Raw genomic sequence first — 18322 nt, forward strand, 5'->3', positions numbered from 1 at the left:
GTTACTGATGGGAGAAGGCAACCAGGACTCTGCCTTTCCCTGCTCCCACAGAGCACTCTCCTGTTCAACAGGTAGTCTGTGGCACAGCATCAAAGGCCTACCATTACTTTAAAAAAAAAAAAAAAAAAAGAGGAGGTGAGGTTCCCAAGTCTAAAAATCAGATTCAAACCTTTGGAAGTGCTACTCCTCATACTGCACTAATCCAAGTAGTTACATATGCCAGCATTGATGCAACCTGTATTGGTACAGGGATGCTCCTGCATCTGCCCAATTAGAAGAAAAAGAAGAAAAAATACAGGGCATCGTATCCCATCTAAAGAGCTCCAGTGATATGCCAGATATAATTTTAACACTGTAAAGAAAAATTGGGAAGTATCTGATTAAAATTAATCCTTGAGGTTACATAATTTGGCTGTTCCTACAAATTAAGTTCACTTCATGCTTTCATTGTACTCCTGTCCCTTGATTATTCACTAATAAGCTGCTGTATCACATATCATGGACTGCCAATGCCGAAGGGAAAAAATATTTAGAAAACTATTCCTCAATACAGCTGAGACATGTGGCAGGTAATGAGGGCCTTTTACACCTGAAAGTACTCATTTTGCAGTGGCTGACAAGAAGTAAATGGGATTTGCATGCCTCCTGTACAACAGCTGGTCTTTCCTTGCTAAAATTAAAAAAAAAATAAAATGAAAAAGCTTCTCTTTCAAAGGGAACATCTGAAAAATCCCATCATACATTAAAGAATAAAAACCCAACACAGCAAAAATACACCAGTGGCCTGAAAAAGACTTCCGATGGCATAACCAATTAACACAGACCCATTCCATATAATACTTTCCCACATCCCCACAGAGAAGATGCTTAACGAGGTAACTGCTGCAGGAGTCCATCAATCTAATCTGGTTCTAATACTCTTCTTAAATAATGCATACATTAGTTCCCTGTTAGTGAAAAGCTTTGTTTTATTAACATGCGCCCTGTTAAGTGTTAAGACTTCGTAAAAATCGTTATGCAGCTTCTAGTTGCAGATGTATTGTCTCCCACCTTTCCCGTTACAAAATGATTAGTTGTCTCCATTCTCCTTTTCAACTGTTATTGAAGCTGTACTGCAGCACGATGAAGCTCCTGTTAACCAGCAAAACTGTACTTAATGGTCAAGTCAGTACTATAAAGCCATTCTCTAGGAAATCTATCATTTTTGGAGATGTAATACCTTAATGCCATTAATTTTATTCACGACTTAAGGTACCTTAATTAAGCTGATTCACTGAGACCAGCAGGTGTACTAACACAAATGAGGACCCAGTTTCCAGAGCTTGATTCACAGTGAACTGAAGCTTAAGACATAAATGATTAGGTCACATTGAGCTCCTCTGCACCTTTCAGGTCTGGAAATTTTTCTGAAAACTTTTTGCCCTTATCTCTTCTGTTCAGAAATGAGACAACCGAGACCACATGTTTAAATCAACAAGCTACTTCAAGGGGAAGATGTTTAAACAGGTACCATCTGCTTGTGTCATCATATATGGAACCTCTACTTTCACCAATTTAAGCAATAGGATAAATTAGGGGTAAAACATTTTTTTTTCTTGAAATCTCTGGTTTTCTGGATTTTAACAGATCATTTTATGCTTAAGTGCAACTTTGTAAAGTGAACACCCAGAAATTGTAGTGAATCTTCCAGTGGTAGCCCAACTTCTTGCCCAAAGCACAGACTGCTTCGATACCAATCTTGCTACCACCCCAGTGCAAAGCTCTGCTTTAATGAAGGCACTGTACTGAAACCCTCTTGTTAAATACCTCCCACATAGATAATATACACTGATGCTCGCAAAGGGTAGGTCCCAGATATGTGTAGGTCCAGGTTGTGTGAGTTTCTGGCAAAACAGCACTGGGAATCTACCTGCAGATCTAAACATTTGGGGGCAAATACTCTTCAAAAGAAAACACTCTTTTCCAAACCTGAAAACACACAAGGCTTCTACTCGATACACAAGGTGACTTCTGCACTGCTTTTACTTTGGGGAAGCATTTGGAAAAGGCAACAGGAAATATCTGATGGATGGACTTCAGAGAAACTGGTTTTTTTCTGCTGTACAATTCAGCATTACAGGGTCGCTGATACTTTTCCTCCACTTACAGCTGATCAGTTTTTGTAACTGTTACTGCTGAGTAGAGTAGCAGCTGGATGCCCTTCCTGGCTTCAGTAACCAACAAGTATTACAAAGCTCAAGCACACATTGTAATAACTTTTGGCTTCTTGCTCTTTGACCTGGTGGAGCTCAGCATGTATCTCCAAGAGGTAGGGAACAAGGATATGAAGAAAGGACAACAAGGAACAAACAAGAATAAATACAGGCTGCTTGAGCACTTTCAGCTGATGAACCCATGGAGGAGCAGTGGCTCCAGTCTCACTCTCCACATATGGAAGAGAAGAAGAAATATCACATTTCCCACCACGGAAATGAAAATTAAGAGGGGAGGCACTATTGATCTTCAGGACTGTCCTTCCTTGATTAACTTTTGACTAGAGTTAAAACAGGTAATCATTACTGTTCCACACACACGACTCTCTCTTTTCATTTTATAGTTTTGAACATTTTGAGCTATTGATAGTTATGTTTGGTTGACAGCTGCATGCTGAAAGAAATTCGCCATTTGTTTACAATGAATACACAAAATTTTAGACTACAGAAATGCTTTGATCCCACACCAGCAGGCAAAAACTGTATTTCACTCAGCTGACACAGTAACAACGCACTGGCATTTTTGCTTTATAGTAAACCAGGCAGCAATGAAAATCTAAGGCATGACAGAGCATTACATACCCACAGACATTGCCTTCAATGCCTAATTCCAAGGCAGAAGCCACAGCTGGGTAACAAAAGCACATCACTGCAACACACAACTGCCCCCGTGCAACCCTGGGTGTGAGCTAAGACCACGGCAGATGCTCTGCTGTCACATCGCCCTCATCACCAGCCACCCTGAAGCAGGAATTTGCATTCCTTCTTCCTACCTTTTGGGCTCCCAGCACACAACACCCACCAGCAAGTCCCTTCCACCATCGCTAGCAGGCTGCATTAAAACAGCCTGAGATTAAGCAGCATGCTTACGGTATTCTTGCAAAAAAAAGCTCTTTTATACTTATCAAAGATAAAGACCATTACATAAAAATCAACCCATTCTCAGAGGGTAGCTTAATTCTTCCTTGCTTTTGATGCTTGAGTTTTGCTGAATGAATAAAGCTTGTAAAAAGGGTGCTGAACAGCTACAAAAATGGTTGCAAGCACCCACTGAAATCACTGCTAACAATACACTTCATACTTCTTTAAAGGTATCTAGAAGCTGGTTTAATTAAATATGGAACAACTGCAGGAAACTGCTTATGAGTAATGAAAGCTCCAGATGTAGCTGGCCAGGGGATCCAGCCCAGAAGTGTTTTCAGTTGCAAAATAGCTCAATTCAAAATTGTTTCTTCCTGCCAAGCTGGCAATTCATATTCAATTACATGCAGGTACAGTGGCAACATTTTTTACTATAGTACAATGTCATTTCCTTTTCCAAATGGTATTGCTTATTACACTTATCTGACGGCATTTAATCAAAATACCTCTTAAACACCTGTTTCAAAGGATTATGGTTTCTTTTCCCACAGACACAAATTACAAAATCCTCACACTACTTAACTTAGGTCCAGCTCACTAAAGTCAAATACACAGCACCATTTCAGTCCTATGCATAGGTCAGAGACAAAGAAAAAATCCTAGATACATAAAACCAACACAACCTCATCCAGCAACTTTCAGTCATAGGTTTGAGGAGCTCGATCTTTTCTAAAGTGTCCAAAATCCACATAACTATTTAGCACAAGGGCTCTTAGAAAGGCAGTTAGCTGGGTGCCCATGTGTTAAAGACTCTTAAATGTGAAAAAAGTGATCAAGGACAAGTCACAGATACTTCGTTGCCTTTTGAGAAAATAATCTTCAAAGACGTATTAAAACACACCACTCCATTAACAGAGCAAAGACACATTAAAATTAATATTCTTTTTTGGTTAGAATGCAAGAATATTTGAAAAAAATCCTTGGAGAGTCTCTCAGATGCACTTAACCCGAAGACATTTGGATATAATAGGACTGCTGTATTCACACTAGCCAGCTTCTTCAACTGTTGCAAAACAATCTGACATACACAAACTATGGGAAACTTGGACTGAGAAGGGTAACTTTGCTCATATATTACATAAATCACGTTGTAATGTGGAAACAAAGCAACAGCGGAAAAAAATATTCTTTCACCAATTCCGTACTGTCTAATTGCATTAAACAGCAATATTCTTCATGAACTGAGCTGAAATCAAAACCAGGCCTGCCCCAGAGACAGCCAACATAGGTAGGATTAGACAAACTTACACATCAGGAGTGCCTCAGAACTTCACCTACCAATTTAAGCAAGCTGCCAGGTTGTTAAGGCAGAAATCTGCACAAATCCAATTTCCCTCTCACTTCTCCACCAAGCACACATTTTAATCAATAGACGGATGCTTAAGCATGGGGTTTTCTATTCTGACAAAGTAATTTTAAGGCTGGTGACCACTTCCCCGGTGTGTAGATTAAGCAAAGCCGCAAGTACCATAAAGTCATCTTGAAGAAGTATTGCCAAATCACCTCTTGACAAAGCACTTTGTCAAGCACGCTGCCACTTGTCTTGAGCATTGTTGGTTTTTTTAGTACCAATGTCAGACATTGTAGGACAGCCCCATATGATCCACACTAGTCATTAGGTAACAAGGGGAAAATAGGTACACTCAGCATGTGCTTTAAAACACGTTTTCTATTCAGAACCCTAGTGCTCCATCTTTAGGTCTTCGATCGAATCTGTATGCACAAAGGCATGATTCATAACTGCCAGCATCAAAATAATCATATTCTGTGTCTACATGTCACCAGCACACAAACAATCAGCTCTCAGCTCTGAACTTGGCATTTGCTCCAGCGCACCGGGCGCAAATCAGATGCTGTGCCAGGATATTTGTAAGACAACTGCTAACAGTACTCACTCTGACACTGCCCTGGAGCCCACAGAAGAGGGTTATTTCCTAGAAAGCCTCTTGAGCTGGGGAGCAGGATTGCAGTGTCAGATGCAGCCCCCCTCCGGGGCCCCTGCCTGCCCAGGAACCGGGCACCCACCAACCTTCCATAACCGACAGTGGGGAGACCAAGGAAAAAAAAGCTGGAGGAGAATGAAAGAGAAAAGAATAAAAGACTAGACAGAAAAGGAAAAGAGGCAGGGAGCTGAGTACTGGAGGAAAAAACAGTGGACTCTGAGCAGTTACATTTATGAACACAGCAAGTACCAAGATAAGGTTAAATGTAGAGACAAAAACTGAACTCAGTAAGCAGAAATGTTAATTTTCACATCTAGAAAGCACAGCAAGACCTGCACACACTGGATGGGTATGTACTACCTTTCAGAAAAGTTGTCCCAAATGTCAGTGATGGAGCACTCGTGTGCTCGGGGCAGGGTCCTCTACAGCCTTTCCGTGGCTGAAACACCCACACAGTCATTTATGAAAGCAAGTCACCTCTGAGCCGCAAGCTCCTGCTTTCTCTCTCAAGATGTAAACAGAAATACAGAACCAGGCAAAAATATGCATGTATACTTTAAGAGGCAACACTTAGTTAACGTAAGCCTACTGATAAAAGAATTACATGTAAACCAAAGGAAGCTTCTCTTGAGCTGAAAAATACTACATGCCGTACACATAAACGCTCATTTCGGAGGTTTGCGTTAACTGACCAAGAACCTGTTCATTTGCTTTTTCACGTGCCTATTAGAAAATGCAAAAATGCAACTGGCAATAGGGCCAGCTCTGCAACCCCGCTGCGGTTCCAGGCCTGAGTCAATTAAATGAAAACTGGGGAGTGTGCAAAAGGAAATGGTAAGAGATGGGGCAAGGCGGCAGTTTCAGTATCCTTGAGTTTTTAGCGGTTAATAAACTGCTTGCATTAGATTTCACTGCCTGTCACCTACTGGGCCTGAGAGAGCTGTGCAATAAAGAATAGCGCCTGTGCGGTTTCCATGTGGAAAAAACAAAGTAGCAGTAAAATAAACCCTTAGAAAGGTATCGGGCAGCGAAGTTCGGAGATGCTGGAGCGCCGGCCGCGGGCAGTGCCGGAGGGGCGCCGGGCAGGACGGGATCCGCAGCCGCAGCCCCTGGACGTGCGGCAAGACCCCGGCCGCGGGTGGCAGCCCGCACGGCGGGACCAGACCCGCACAACGGCACCTGCGCGGCGGCGCTAGCGCCTACAGGGAGCGGGGGACGCGACCCCGGGCGACCGCGTCTCGCTTCGCCCCAACTTCCCCGCGCCACCCGGGCAGCCCCCTCCGCACAAGCTCGGAGAAATGCCGTGAGACCGGTGCGGAGCCGACCACCTCCCTCAGCGCCCCCGCCCGCTCCTACCATCGCCTTGCCGTACTGGGCGCCGGGTCCGCGGCGCTGCGGGTGCACCCGCTGGTCTCCGCCGTGGTCTCGCTTCTCGCGGCCAGCGGCGCCGCCGCGCTGCTCCTCGCCGGCATCGAGAGAGGTGAAATTCCAGACAAGGAGGGTCTGCAGGAGCAGCACGGTGAGCGCCGCAACCAGCGCCGAGCGGGAGCGCCGCGCCAGCCGCCGGGCACACGGAGCGGCCACCATCTTCGCTGCTGCTGCTGCTGCTGCCGCCGCCGCGCTCCCGAGAGCCGCCGCATCCGCCGCGGCACGGAGTTTTCAGCCGGGCAGAGCCAGACGTCAGCAGGAGGAGGGCGGAGGTGGGGAAGGAGGGCGGGCAGGCGGAGGAGGTGTGCGCGGCGCGTGGGGATGGAGGAAGCCGGCAGGGAGCCCGGGCGGCACGGGGTTGGCGGAGGAAGAGGAAGGAGGTGGAGGGTGGGCTGGAGACGGAGGAGGAGCGGCAGCGGGGGCTGCTCTTGCCGCTGCCGGCGGGCGAGCGAGCCCCGATCCTGCGTGAAGGGAAGGGTCCGTGGCGGGGCGGAGCGGGGCGGGACGGCTGCGCGCCTCATGGCGGGCGGGAAAGCGCGGGAGGGGAGGGGAGGGGAGGGGGCGGCCAGCGCCGGGGCGCGCGGCGACTGCCATCTTCTGAGGGAACCGCGCGTGAGGCGGCGGGCGCGAGGCGGGCGGCGGCACCTGGCGGGCGGGAAAGCCGCCGGCTCGCACCCGGTTGCCGCCTGCCCCCGGGCCGTACCCTGCTGTATTTACCTGCTGTGCTAACCGGCTTGGAGCACGATCGCGCCCAGCTGACCCGCGGCCGTTTCGGCTGGGAGCATTAAAAATGGCCGCAGCAGAACGGCGGCGAGGCTCGCGCTCCTTCGCGAAAGGAAAATCTATCGATAAATCACCGAACGTCTACAGTTTGCCATCACGGCTGCACACAGTCATTCATTTCCCTGCCAGGTAGCAGCTGAGCAGCTTTTACTTCTGACTGGCTGTTAACTCCAACCCCTTTAAAGCAAGACCCAAGCATAACACTCTGAGGGGCCTGGGCCCATGTGGGTCCTGCCTTGGTGGAGCAGTTTGCTTGCCTGAAGCATCGGTCTGCCTTGACAGACCCTGTTTCTGCCATCTGAACAGCAGCCTCCATGTATACGCTGCCACAAACCATTTCATGCACAAAACTGGTCCAAATGCCCCAAGACAGACTTTTTCCCTGAAGCCAAAGCATTGGCAGCATTTGGCCTCACTGGAGGGAAAGCAAAGAGCAAGGTGCAATCTCCACAGCCCTGTGATGTTTGCGGGTACCAGGCACAGGTGCAACATGACTGTAATTAAATGCCCACTGTCTCAAAAGTGTACATAATGGATGGCTTCAGTGGCCTTTTTCTCCCATACTAGCATTGGCTTTCTAATCTGAAAGATCTCATTATCTGATGATAGTAATAAAGTAGGGAGTTGGGTTTTTTAATCTTCCTGCACGGTGCCTCTTTGTGTAAGCCTAATTCCACTTTACAAAGCAAATACAAAGGTAAAAAATAGTATCTTCTGATAAGAACAGCTGCTTTTCTAAATGATAGCCAAGTAGGATTTGCACAGACCAGGATTTTGTTTGCATTGGAAGTGCTTTAGTTTCTGATCTGGAAAACAATGAAGTAGCAAGATTTGGAGGCATCCTTTATTAAGGGAATGTTCCTCATGAGCCAGTGAGGCTACAAATAAAATTTCAGAGGATTTATCTTTTGTGGCAGTGTTACAGAAGGAGATGAAGTATGCTGCAGGTAGTGACAAGAAGCATTGTGCAAGTATTTAGGTTTATAGAGGAGGCTTGGGAAGTTGACTGCTAATTTTTATTCCAAAACATCAAGTAATGGGGCATTATAAATACACCCCAGAAGATCTGCTGACAAATAGTAAGTGCCTTCCCCTTCAAAAGGAAGTTGTGGTCTTAGCATGTGGTTGTCCCATGTAACCTGCCCCTGGGCTTTTAGAGAGCAGGAGGTGCTAAAGGAGCCAGAAAAAAATGGACTTTGAACAGGCCAAATCACCAAGAGCTCTGAAAAGCTACAGACCTCAGGGCCTGACTGATCCTGCGACCCTCATTGTGAAATGGGAGACACATATGAATGGACACCCTAAAACTGGCAAAAAGCCCTGAAAGTAACATCCAAGATGGGCAATGTTTCAGCACAGGACAACACTGCTGTCTATAAAAGGGGCACAGCAGAAATTATGATCAAATTGTGATCCATGTTCCTTAGAATTTTTATGACCTATTGGAAAATTTCCTACACATATTCAGGAGGAAATTTTTATACTGGAAAATGTCTGAGGATTTTCCTAATCTCTGTATATAATTACTGTGACTGATAAGGCAGTGAGGAATAGCAGTGCATACTTAGTCTCCCGTGTGTCCTACTGAAAGCATGTCTGGAGTGAAAATTTGTATCCAAACCACAATAATTTATAGGCCATAAAAATCTGCGTCTTCAGTGTAAAGTCAGCCCTATGTATGGGTGGGAGCCTCTGCATGAGACGCTTCTGCAGTGAGAGAAAAAGCAGAGCTGGGAGAGGAGCAGGCTTCCTCTCTGACAACATCCTCCTTTCCTTGTATTTATAGAGATTATGTAAAATCTGGAGAGTGCAGTAGGTATGGTATTCATTTTTAAAACCGTGCTACGACCAATGACTGCAAACTGCTCAAAACATCCTTCTTCTGTTGCTACAGAAAACTGCCAAATAGAAGTAAGAAGGAGGATAATTTAACTAATTGTTTTCTTCTGTGCTGATTCAAACTGGAAAGTAAAAAGGACAAGGCTGAGCTTGAGAATTTGAAGATGGGGGAAAAAAATCACAAAAAATGAAAACAACTGTTCAAATCCTAAGAACAAACTAAAATCAGAAATTACAAAAAAGTTAAAAACATAAACTTTACTGACTATCACATTCATGAATAACGGCAACTCAAGTGAGCTATGTAGCATCAGAAAATATTTAATCTGGTTACACAGAGGACATTTGAGAGAGTTACCACTGAAAATTCCTTATGTTGCCCACATTACATGAGTCAATTAGTATCTAGCACAAAGTATGCAAGAGAAAAAAACAAATTTGATTGTTAATAGACAGTATTATTATTGAACTAAACTGTCAAAGAGATGCTAGGTAACTAGTGTGACATGGCTAATTTGCTCTAAAATCCTAACAGATGATTGGCTGAAATATTTTTTACCTCTGCACAGGTATGTAATTTCAGCCTGGGTGTGTTTGAGAGGCAGTGGGTATCAATCTGACTTACTTAGAATGATGTAAAAAAAAGAACAGTCCTCCGTTCCAGTAAAAATTTTACTGATCCACTTTGCTAGGTTTACCTGTTATAAAAATACATTTCCTCCCCCTTGCAGTGTAGAAATAAGTAGTCTAAAACTGCATCAAGTTACCAAACTTCGTACAAAGAAATAGGTGAAGTTGAGAGCAATGTTAATAAGCAATATCTTTTCCTCTACTTTGAAGAGCTTAGTCCATCTGGTGAGCAAACACTACAAGCTTATCAGAACTCCAACTAACAGGCTGACTCAGAGGCGGTTAAGAAGCACATTCTGTAGTCAGTGAAAGACTAAGCTATTTCAGAGGGAAGATTTGTGCCATGCCAGTCTGTCTCCCCATCCATTGGGACAGCTACATGCCATGAGGCTCACTCTGAACCCAACAACCCACTCCACAGCCCTGTCACCATTAAGATCACCGGGCCTTCCCACTCCCCAGCTCTGGCACGGCAGATCTCACCCAAGGCCTTCCTGGCCAACAGCAGCCCAGACCCTTGTGTGAAAGGGACTGTACTGAACACAGAAAGAGGAGCAGAAAGAAGCTGCTTGCAGAAGGAGGACGACCAGGTTCTGGGGAATGATAAGAAAGGAAGAGAAGGTGGAAGTGAGGAGTTAGCAGTTGAGCTACGAGAAGCCAAATGTGCCCCTGCCTCTCTCATACCAGATGCTCTGAAGAGGGACCTTGTCCTGCAGTGCTCAGATGAGTGCTCAAACAAGAGGTCATGCACCTTTTCCGTGAGCTCCCTCAACAAAACGTACACTGCTAGGATCCCTGGCTCCAAGGCCAATGCCATTGCCAGCTCCCACAGCTCCAGCTGGGCACCTCCCACAGTTGATGAACAGAAGTGGTGTGAGTGTGTCCCCAGCCCAGCATTCTCCTGCTTCCAGATGCCAGAGTGGCCTCTCAAGAACGCCAAGGAAGAGCAACTGCAGCATTTTAATACTTCCACTCCAGTAAAACTGGACAAGGAGCTGCAGACAGATAATGCAGTGGAGACATCAGCGCAGAAGCAGCAGATTTCCCCAAGCCCAGCATATGATGATGGTGCACTAAAACATTGGTGTGTTACCAGCATCATTCTCAGACTAAAGCCAAAACAGAGCACTGCACCAGCTACTAGGAAGAAAAATAACTGTTACAGCTGGAACCAGGACCCAGACATGTCCCTATCACATCAAAATTTAGATTTCAGATGTGTTATCAGGGTGAAGAAGGAATAATACGCATTGGGAATGAACTGATTTGTCTAAGGATGGGTGTCTTTGTTGTACTCAAAAGAAAATCTGTGAAGAATCCAGAACAATTAGCATATTTGTGTATATTCCTATGATTTTAAAAAACCACAGCACTTAAGGAATGTACCTCAGAAACCAGGCCACAAGCATGAGCAGTGTTTTAGGAGTAATCTGTAGTAGTATTAGAAGTACCTTCATGAGGTTTGCGCTTCTCTCCTAAAGTGGCAAAATCTGTTTCTTCTTTTCCTTCTATCAGCAGCCAGAACAACATATGACACCTCATAATTTTGGAGAAGCATTGTGCATATGGAGGACAAACACCAGCCTTGGTGGTCTACATGTCAAATCTGAAAGAGCAAAACCAGTTAGAGAATTACTCTTTGAGAATTTCACCATCTTAGACTTAGTGTCTGCTCTGCAAAAAGCTCCCAGATCGCTGATTCTTGTTTTTAAACACTGGTGCATTGCTGTAATTTAAAGGTACAGAAAAATGTATCTTGATTTTTTTTTTTTTTTCTGAACCATAGCTCCATCATTAATTTATTCTTTTCTCCAGTTCAGTCATTTTATGATTTACATATATATACATTCTTCACCATGCAGGTATACAGTACCATGAATATTCACTATTCCATCTCTTCTTTTCATAACCAAACCCCAAGATTCCTTGTTATGTACTCATTTTTATATGTAGCTAGTCTCCAAGTGAGTTATAAAAGCCAGGTTCTCACTTAGCATGCACTGGCAGAACTAAAGTCAACAGAGGTGTAACCACTGTGTGCAAGAAATGCTTTTAGTTCTGGTGGTTTTATAAAATTTGAAATTCCAGCAAGCCATTCTTAACCCACTCTTGTTCCAATTTGCTACCTTATGGTTTGCAAGTGCAAGCTCTGGTGTAAATATACACAAATGCCAAACTTTTAGCACAAACATTCCACATTTCATTCTGGTAACAGTATCTGTAGATTAGTAACAGAAATAATCCTTATTTTTCACTTCTGGTACAGTAGTCAAAGGCAATACAAGGAGGTATTTTTCTGTGTTCAGTTTATCTAAAATATGTAGTATGTATGTAGAATATATATTACTTCTTCCTTCTGAGAGATGGATTTGGTTCAGAACCTTGACATATGCTCCACTTCAGGAAGCAAAGGAAAATGGAAGAGTTATTTCCTTCAGCATCACCCTAAAGCATCCCCTTTTCTTTATAATCTGTTAGCATATATAACCTTTTACTACCACTGAGTAGTAAAAAGGGAAATGTCTGAGGGGATATCTCAGGTATCTGTACTTTATATACAGCCCTCAGTGTTGCAGCAGCTTTTTCTATCAACCAGTGGTCAATGATAATCACAGAAGGATTGTCCATCTGTTCTTGCCATGTGGCATTCTGTCTTCAGTAAAGAGATACTGCAGTTCACAGCCTCCTGCAATTCTTTTTCTGAGGTTCTCTCATTAACTAAAAATTGTATTAATAACCTTCTGAGTTACTACGTTGAAAGTCTGGAAGACTCATGCAGGTGACCTGCTTTGGATTATTTAAGTTAGAACCAGGCACTGACCTGTTGCAAACAGCGCTTGGTTTAGGTGCACAAAGAACTGGCTTTCATTTTGAGGTCTGTCCTTTTTTTTTTTTTGTCTTACCACTTGATGGGAAAAGACATGTGGTACCCAAAAAGGGAAAATCAAAGTGGAAGAGAAGGAAAAAGGAGACTTTTTCACAAAGTGACCATGTGGATTATGTTTGCCAGTTTTTCGAAACACCAACCATTTTTTAGCCTGTATTTATTACAATGACATACCAGTGCGAAGTTGTATGTAGAGATTTCTTTCACTAGTCATCTGCAGCATTTTAAATGTCTAAACTTTAACTGAGACATCACTATCATTTGCTGTAGAAACAATAATCAGAAAGGAAACAAGCTTTTTAGAAAAGATTTCAAAACTCTTTCATTTTGTCTAACACTGAAAAATACAGTATTTTAAAGACAAATAAAGGGTTTTTTCTTAACCTTCTGATACAAGTTCATCTATAGCAATGAAACAGTGAGGCAGTTCTTCATAAACAGGGCCATTTTGTGGTAACTGATATAATACAACTTTTTATGTCAGGGAACATTGTTTATGACATTATGTCAAACATAGTACTGGCAGCTTCAACAGATCCTTGCACCTCAGCAATGTACCTGTGTCCCTTGACCACACTGGGTAGTCCCACAGAAGACAGTGTGCGGGTGGAGCTGCCCATGAGGGATAATGAAATTCTACTGAACTGCACAAATTCTCCAAACGCTTGAGCCAAGTTGCCATGGGGTGAGGATGGAGGGAAGTGTGAACGTGCTGTTTCCCCTTGGGTGAGAGGAACAGAATAGGTAGCCTGCATTTCCTGCTGAGAAAAGCAGGTGCAAAGAAACTGCTTAGCTGTAATTTGTATGTTACAAGAAAAGGAAGTATTCAGATGAGATACTTGATGTGCCTTGAAAGAAATACAGTCTGGGGAGGAATAACATATAGTCCATGTATGGCAGAGATGGCTGTCGTGAACAATAGGATTTCTCATTTAATAGCTTTTGAATTAACAGAACTGGTCACACATTGTTACTGGATCAAGGAAGATTTTGGTAAAGGTGTCCAATCTTTGACAACTAGTCTAATTTTTAACGGTTCAAGTACTGACTTTTATCTGTGCCCCATATCTTCCATCACAATGAAAACACCCCATAAGTAGGACCAAAAGATGCAAGATTCACTGAGAATCTAGAAAACATACTCCTGTAGGGAACAAGTTCCCATCTTTGCAAGACAAAAAGGCAGGTTCTCAAAATCCTGTGAAGGCTGAGGAGCCAGAGGAGAATCCCCATGAGCTAGCTAACAGCAGTTTTACAGTAACAAACAGCAGAAGTATCTTGAAATTATCTTCTCCATCTGTATGGTTTTGGCCTCATAATGATTTCTGCTTTGATAAACTTAAGGACTGGGAGGAAAAAGAGCTGGTAAACCAATCTGTCTGCAGCAGCAGCATCATACACAGCATACCAGCTGCTTGTGCTGCTGACCGTGACTAAGCAGTGGCTACAACCTAGTGACCACTTGCACACACATGTAATCAGTGGTGTGTTTGCTGGTTTGGGTGCCTGCAGCTGCACAAATTAAGTACATACAGAGATGGTTAAGTTACGCCACAGTAGAGCACACACTGTTGTAACCACCTGTAAAGAAAACATGTGTTTTAGTATCCATAGTCATGGCTCCATCAGTTCTGAAAACTGCTGTTTATCTTGCATAAGAGCACTGCAGATGTCTTGACTCTCCAGCAAGGGTCACTGGAGGTAGTGGCTTGCTGCTCTGTGGTCTCAATAAGGGAGATTATACAAACGGTACTAAATCCTGCTGCCTCTACTTCTTTCAGATCTACCTGCTAAGATTGAGACACTTATGACTGCAGGTCTACATTTTGGATAGTACAGGTTCTTGCCATGACAACTTAGTACTGAAATCACTGGTTCCTCCCACACATTTACCATTAAATTGTGGGTACAGCACATATCTAACTAGAGAACAGTCTGCTCCAAAAGGCCAAGAGGTGTTTGCCACAAAGGACAACTGCTCTGGCAGTGATGCAACATGCAGGAGATACCTACTTGCCATGTAAGAACTCAAACAATATACTCCCCCATAACCCACCATAGGTGTGTAGTTCATGTGCTATATTGAAGAATTACTCCAATATCTAGATGTTTTTACAAGCAAAATTAAGGCATGTACACATACAGGCATTTTTGAATAGACAGATGGCATGGGTAAAACACCTTAGCTCACAGAACACAGATCGGGGTTTGGAATTAAATTACAACAGTTTGCCCCAGGAGTGACATTAATAAGTGTTACGTCTTCTGTAAAGGTAGAGAAGATTTAGAAAAGAAACTAAATATTATTCAATAAAAGGGAAAATAAGTAGACCCTACAGTGATTACATTGTGCTCGTAAAACAATTCAAATATATTCCTGTTGTATCAAAGTCTTTGACACTAAATTACAGTATAAAATAAATCCTTCAGGAAGTTCATACAGCAAGTTATTTGTATATAATGTGCAAGCCACCTTTAAGATCAAACAAAATGTTAAAAGATGGTGAATATTAATTCTGAAACACATAGTAAAGTTTGACAATGCATAAATGATCCAATTCAATACAATCTACATTCCCAGCAAAGTGACTCATACAATATATGGTTCTCTTCTGCCTAGAATGGTTTCTAATGTGTAGTTGCAATTTCATGTGATAGTGGGACACACCTTTCTTGGTGATTAGTGAAACCAAAGTTTTGCATTAGTTTTTTCTTTTCCTGAAGAACTATTAAAATAAAATATTTCAGATGTCTTATGACCTAAATAAGCACCTGAAAATTCCTGTAAATTAGAGAATTTGGCCACAACCCAGAAAAGCACTTAACTGACTTGTATGATCCCACTGAATTGGTGGCATATGCAAGGGCTTCAAATAAAGCATGCACAAACTTTGATGAGTGAAGGCCTTACATAACAATGCTATGTAAATCAGTTTGAAAATACTCAGAAACCAATCTTAGCTGAGAGCAGTGTAACCACTGAGCAACAATGATTAGGCTCTTTTTTTTTTTTTAAATGTATTTGTAAAATAATTGTACAGGTTTTTACATTGTCCTACCTGCATATTCAAAACATTTTTCAGGTTGCTGTTCACGAGTAGGTGTCTGAAAATTCATATGCAACATGTTATTCTCTGGATGAGCTTTGCCTGTGGCTGAACTAGGAAACAAACCACCTAGGTCAACAAAAGCTTCTCTGTTTTATCTGAGGAGAGATTCACTTCTTCTGCACTGCAGATCTATGAAAGAAAAGCTCAGGGAAGTGGAATAGGGAGGGGAATCAGCATCCCTGTATCTCCTTGCTTAGCAGTAACCTGCTAAGCTTTTGCTTAGGAAATCAGCTTCTATAATTTGTTTGGGTAACAGTAAACATCATCACATTTCATAAGAGAGCTGTATTTGTACCCAGGTCCCGTGGTGAAATCCTTACTGAGAGCTAGCCTAGTCCATAGTTAGAACAGTCAGAGAGTACTCTGGAAATGTTCTGATAGGCAGGTCCACAGCATAGCCATGATTCCAAATCTGTTCTCCACCACTGCTGCTGCTCCAGAAAGCAGGATATAGCTGACTGTTAACACAGATTTTATGCATGCATGTGCAAGCTGTTTGTTTTAATATACAGCTCTACATTTAATTTGTAAAACTATTGCTAAAATATTGTTGCAAATATAGAAAGAACAGACTGCAGCTGGCTGGTAGCATAGGCTGACTGCATTTCATAGCCTTTCTCTTTTCCCCTCACTTTGCACACAATTGCCATCATCATAATTATCTGTTTGCAATCTCAAAAGGAATGTCAAAGATGAAGCTGGAGTCTGACCCCATCTCCTTTTGGATGGAGCCTCCTCAAGTCAGTCCTTCTAAGTCACTGGGTTAAGGGCAGAGTTAAAAAAAGACTTTTCTGCTGGTTTTAGTACATAACTTTTCTGTGACTAAACAAAGAGATTTGTTTGATGTACTGTCAATCTGAAATCTGTTTTAGGCATTAAAGCATAAGTAAAACGCCAAGGTACACTTGTTAATGATCAGTTATTATTTATGAAAAATATTTAGGTGAAGAAGGTAATGGCTTGTTAGGCAGCAGAGAGGCTCTAGGTTTCTTCTCAATCAGTTAGATACATGCAGATCTCACACTTCTATTATTACTTCTTCAACCCCACTCCTTTACATTCACAGAACTGTTGATGAGACTGTAGCTGACCCTGCACAACACTGAAACTTCTCAAATGGCCATGTTCTTGCCTGGAAACTGAACCCACAAATCTGGTAGCTCATTTTGCTAAATGTACTACATTGAAAGACATTCTTAGTCAGACTTGAATTTACCTGAGCACAGATGGAAAATGCAAATAGGATCTATAACATTTATTTTTAAGCCACATGTTGTGAAGGAGGAAGCATATTATGCATTTCATGCATTAGTCTCTCCTTTGTGCTGCACATAATTGGCAGAGCTTTTCAGTGAAAAACTGTCTGGCCAAATTACCTTACAGCTCCATGCTCTACAGAAATCTGTCTTAGGTTAATCTGTATGAGGAATAGTATTCAAGTTGACTCTGTACTTGTATGAAAAATGTGTTTAAAAACCTCTAGCAGATACAATCCTTTTTGCCTGACTTCGTTCCCTTCTGTTGTTGGTCTCTCAAGGGATTTCTATCAGAGGAGTTAAGTGATCTATACTGAGGTTTCAAAAGCAAAGATAATAGGAGCTCTGTTCACGGGTTAAACACTTAGCTGCTTTAATACAAGATGGGTAGGAGCAGCCCCTAATGACATTCAAATCTTGTTATTGCTGTGCTTCAGTGTAGGATGTACTTGGTTTTGTGGCTGCAAGAAGCAATTGTCAGAGACTGTAAATCACAAACAGCAAATAAATCCCACAGCACGTAGAAATGATGCCTGATTCTGTTCTTAAAGCAGTATGTATCTTTGGACTTCACTGTTCTTGCTCCTGACTTACACCAGTTCGAGTGAAATACTGCTATCAGTGGCTTGTACCATATCTACCACTGTCTCTCACTGTAGGGGCATCAGCTCTTAACATATTGGCATAAAATTTCTAATCCTTTGCAAAGTCTGCTGCCTAGTCATAGTGCCAGTATTCATAGTATTCATAGTATTCAGTATATTCTGGTGTCCAACTTCTCTTCTGGCCTCCAGGGCTTGAAAGCACCTGCCTTGCCTCCCCCCGCCACTCTTAACTAGCAAATTTGCTAATACTGCAGAGAAAAGCCAAGCTTTCTTCCCAAGAAACACAGATTCTAGCCAAGTACACATTAAATAATTTAACTGCTCCCTATGCCCCTGAAACCTTATGAACTGCCTCTGCTGCAAGGAAGAGTGGTAACAGACATAAATCCAGAGGCATATCACAACAGGCTTGGTTTTACTCATTAATCCATCAAAGAAGTTAAGCACAAGTATGAGAAATCTAAGCAAAACACGAAGAGAGAGCTGCTTGAAAGCCAGACTCATATTCAGAACACAAAAGCTAGCTAGATTAATGGATTAAGAGGTCTATTGATATTAGTTCCATTTGTTCCACACACAGAGTAAGGGATTAGGAGAAAAATTAAGACTACATGGAGAATCACTGGCTGATTAAATAGTATTGTAAAGGTTATTGCTAATTAAGGCCA

At 42.7% G+C, this 18322-nt stretch overlaps 1 protein-coding gene across 3 annotated transcripts in view; it reads right to left on the reverse strand.

Annotated features, from left to right (window-relative positions):
* Positions 1–6894, reverse strand: part of XYLT1 (xylosyltransferase 1) — a 194182-nt gene extending 187288 nt beyond the window's left edge. For all 3 annotated transcript variants that reach the window (XM_062635035.1, XM_062635025.1, XM_062635016.1), the window contains exon 1: positions 6473–6894. In XM_062635035.1, coding sequence (XP_062491019.1) covers positions 6473–6703 — 231 coding nt within the window. In that variant the 5' untranslated portion in view covers positions 6704–6894. The remainder of the gene's footprint in view (positions 1–6472) is intronic.
* Positions 6895–18322: the final 11428 nt, after the last annotated feature.

This window comes from Pezoporus occidentalis, unplaced genomic scaffold (assembly GCF_034315485.1).
Source record: "Pezoporus occidentalis ecotype Australia unplaced genomic scaffold, CSIRO_AGI_Poc_V1 ctg113, whole genome shotgun sequence".
Taxonomy (NCBI): Eukaryota; Metazoa; Chordata; class Aves; order Psittaciformes; family Psittacidae; genus Pezoporus; species Pezoporus occidentalis.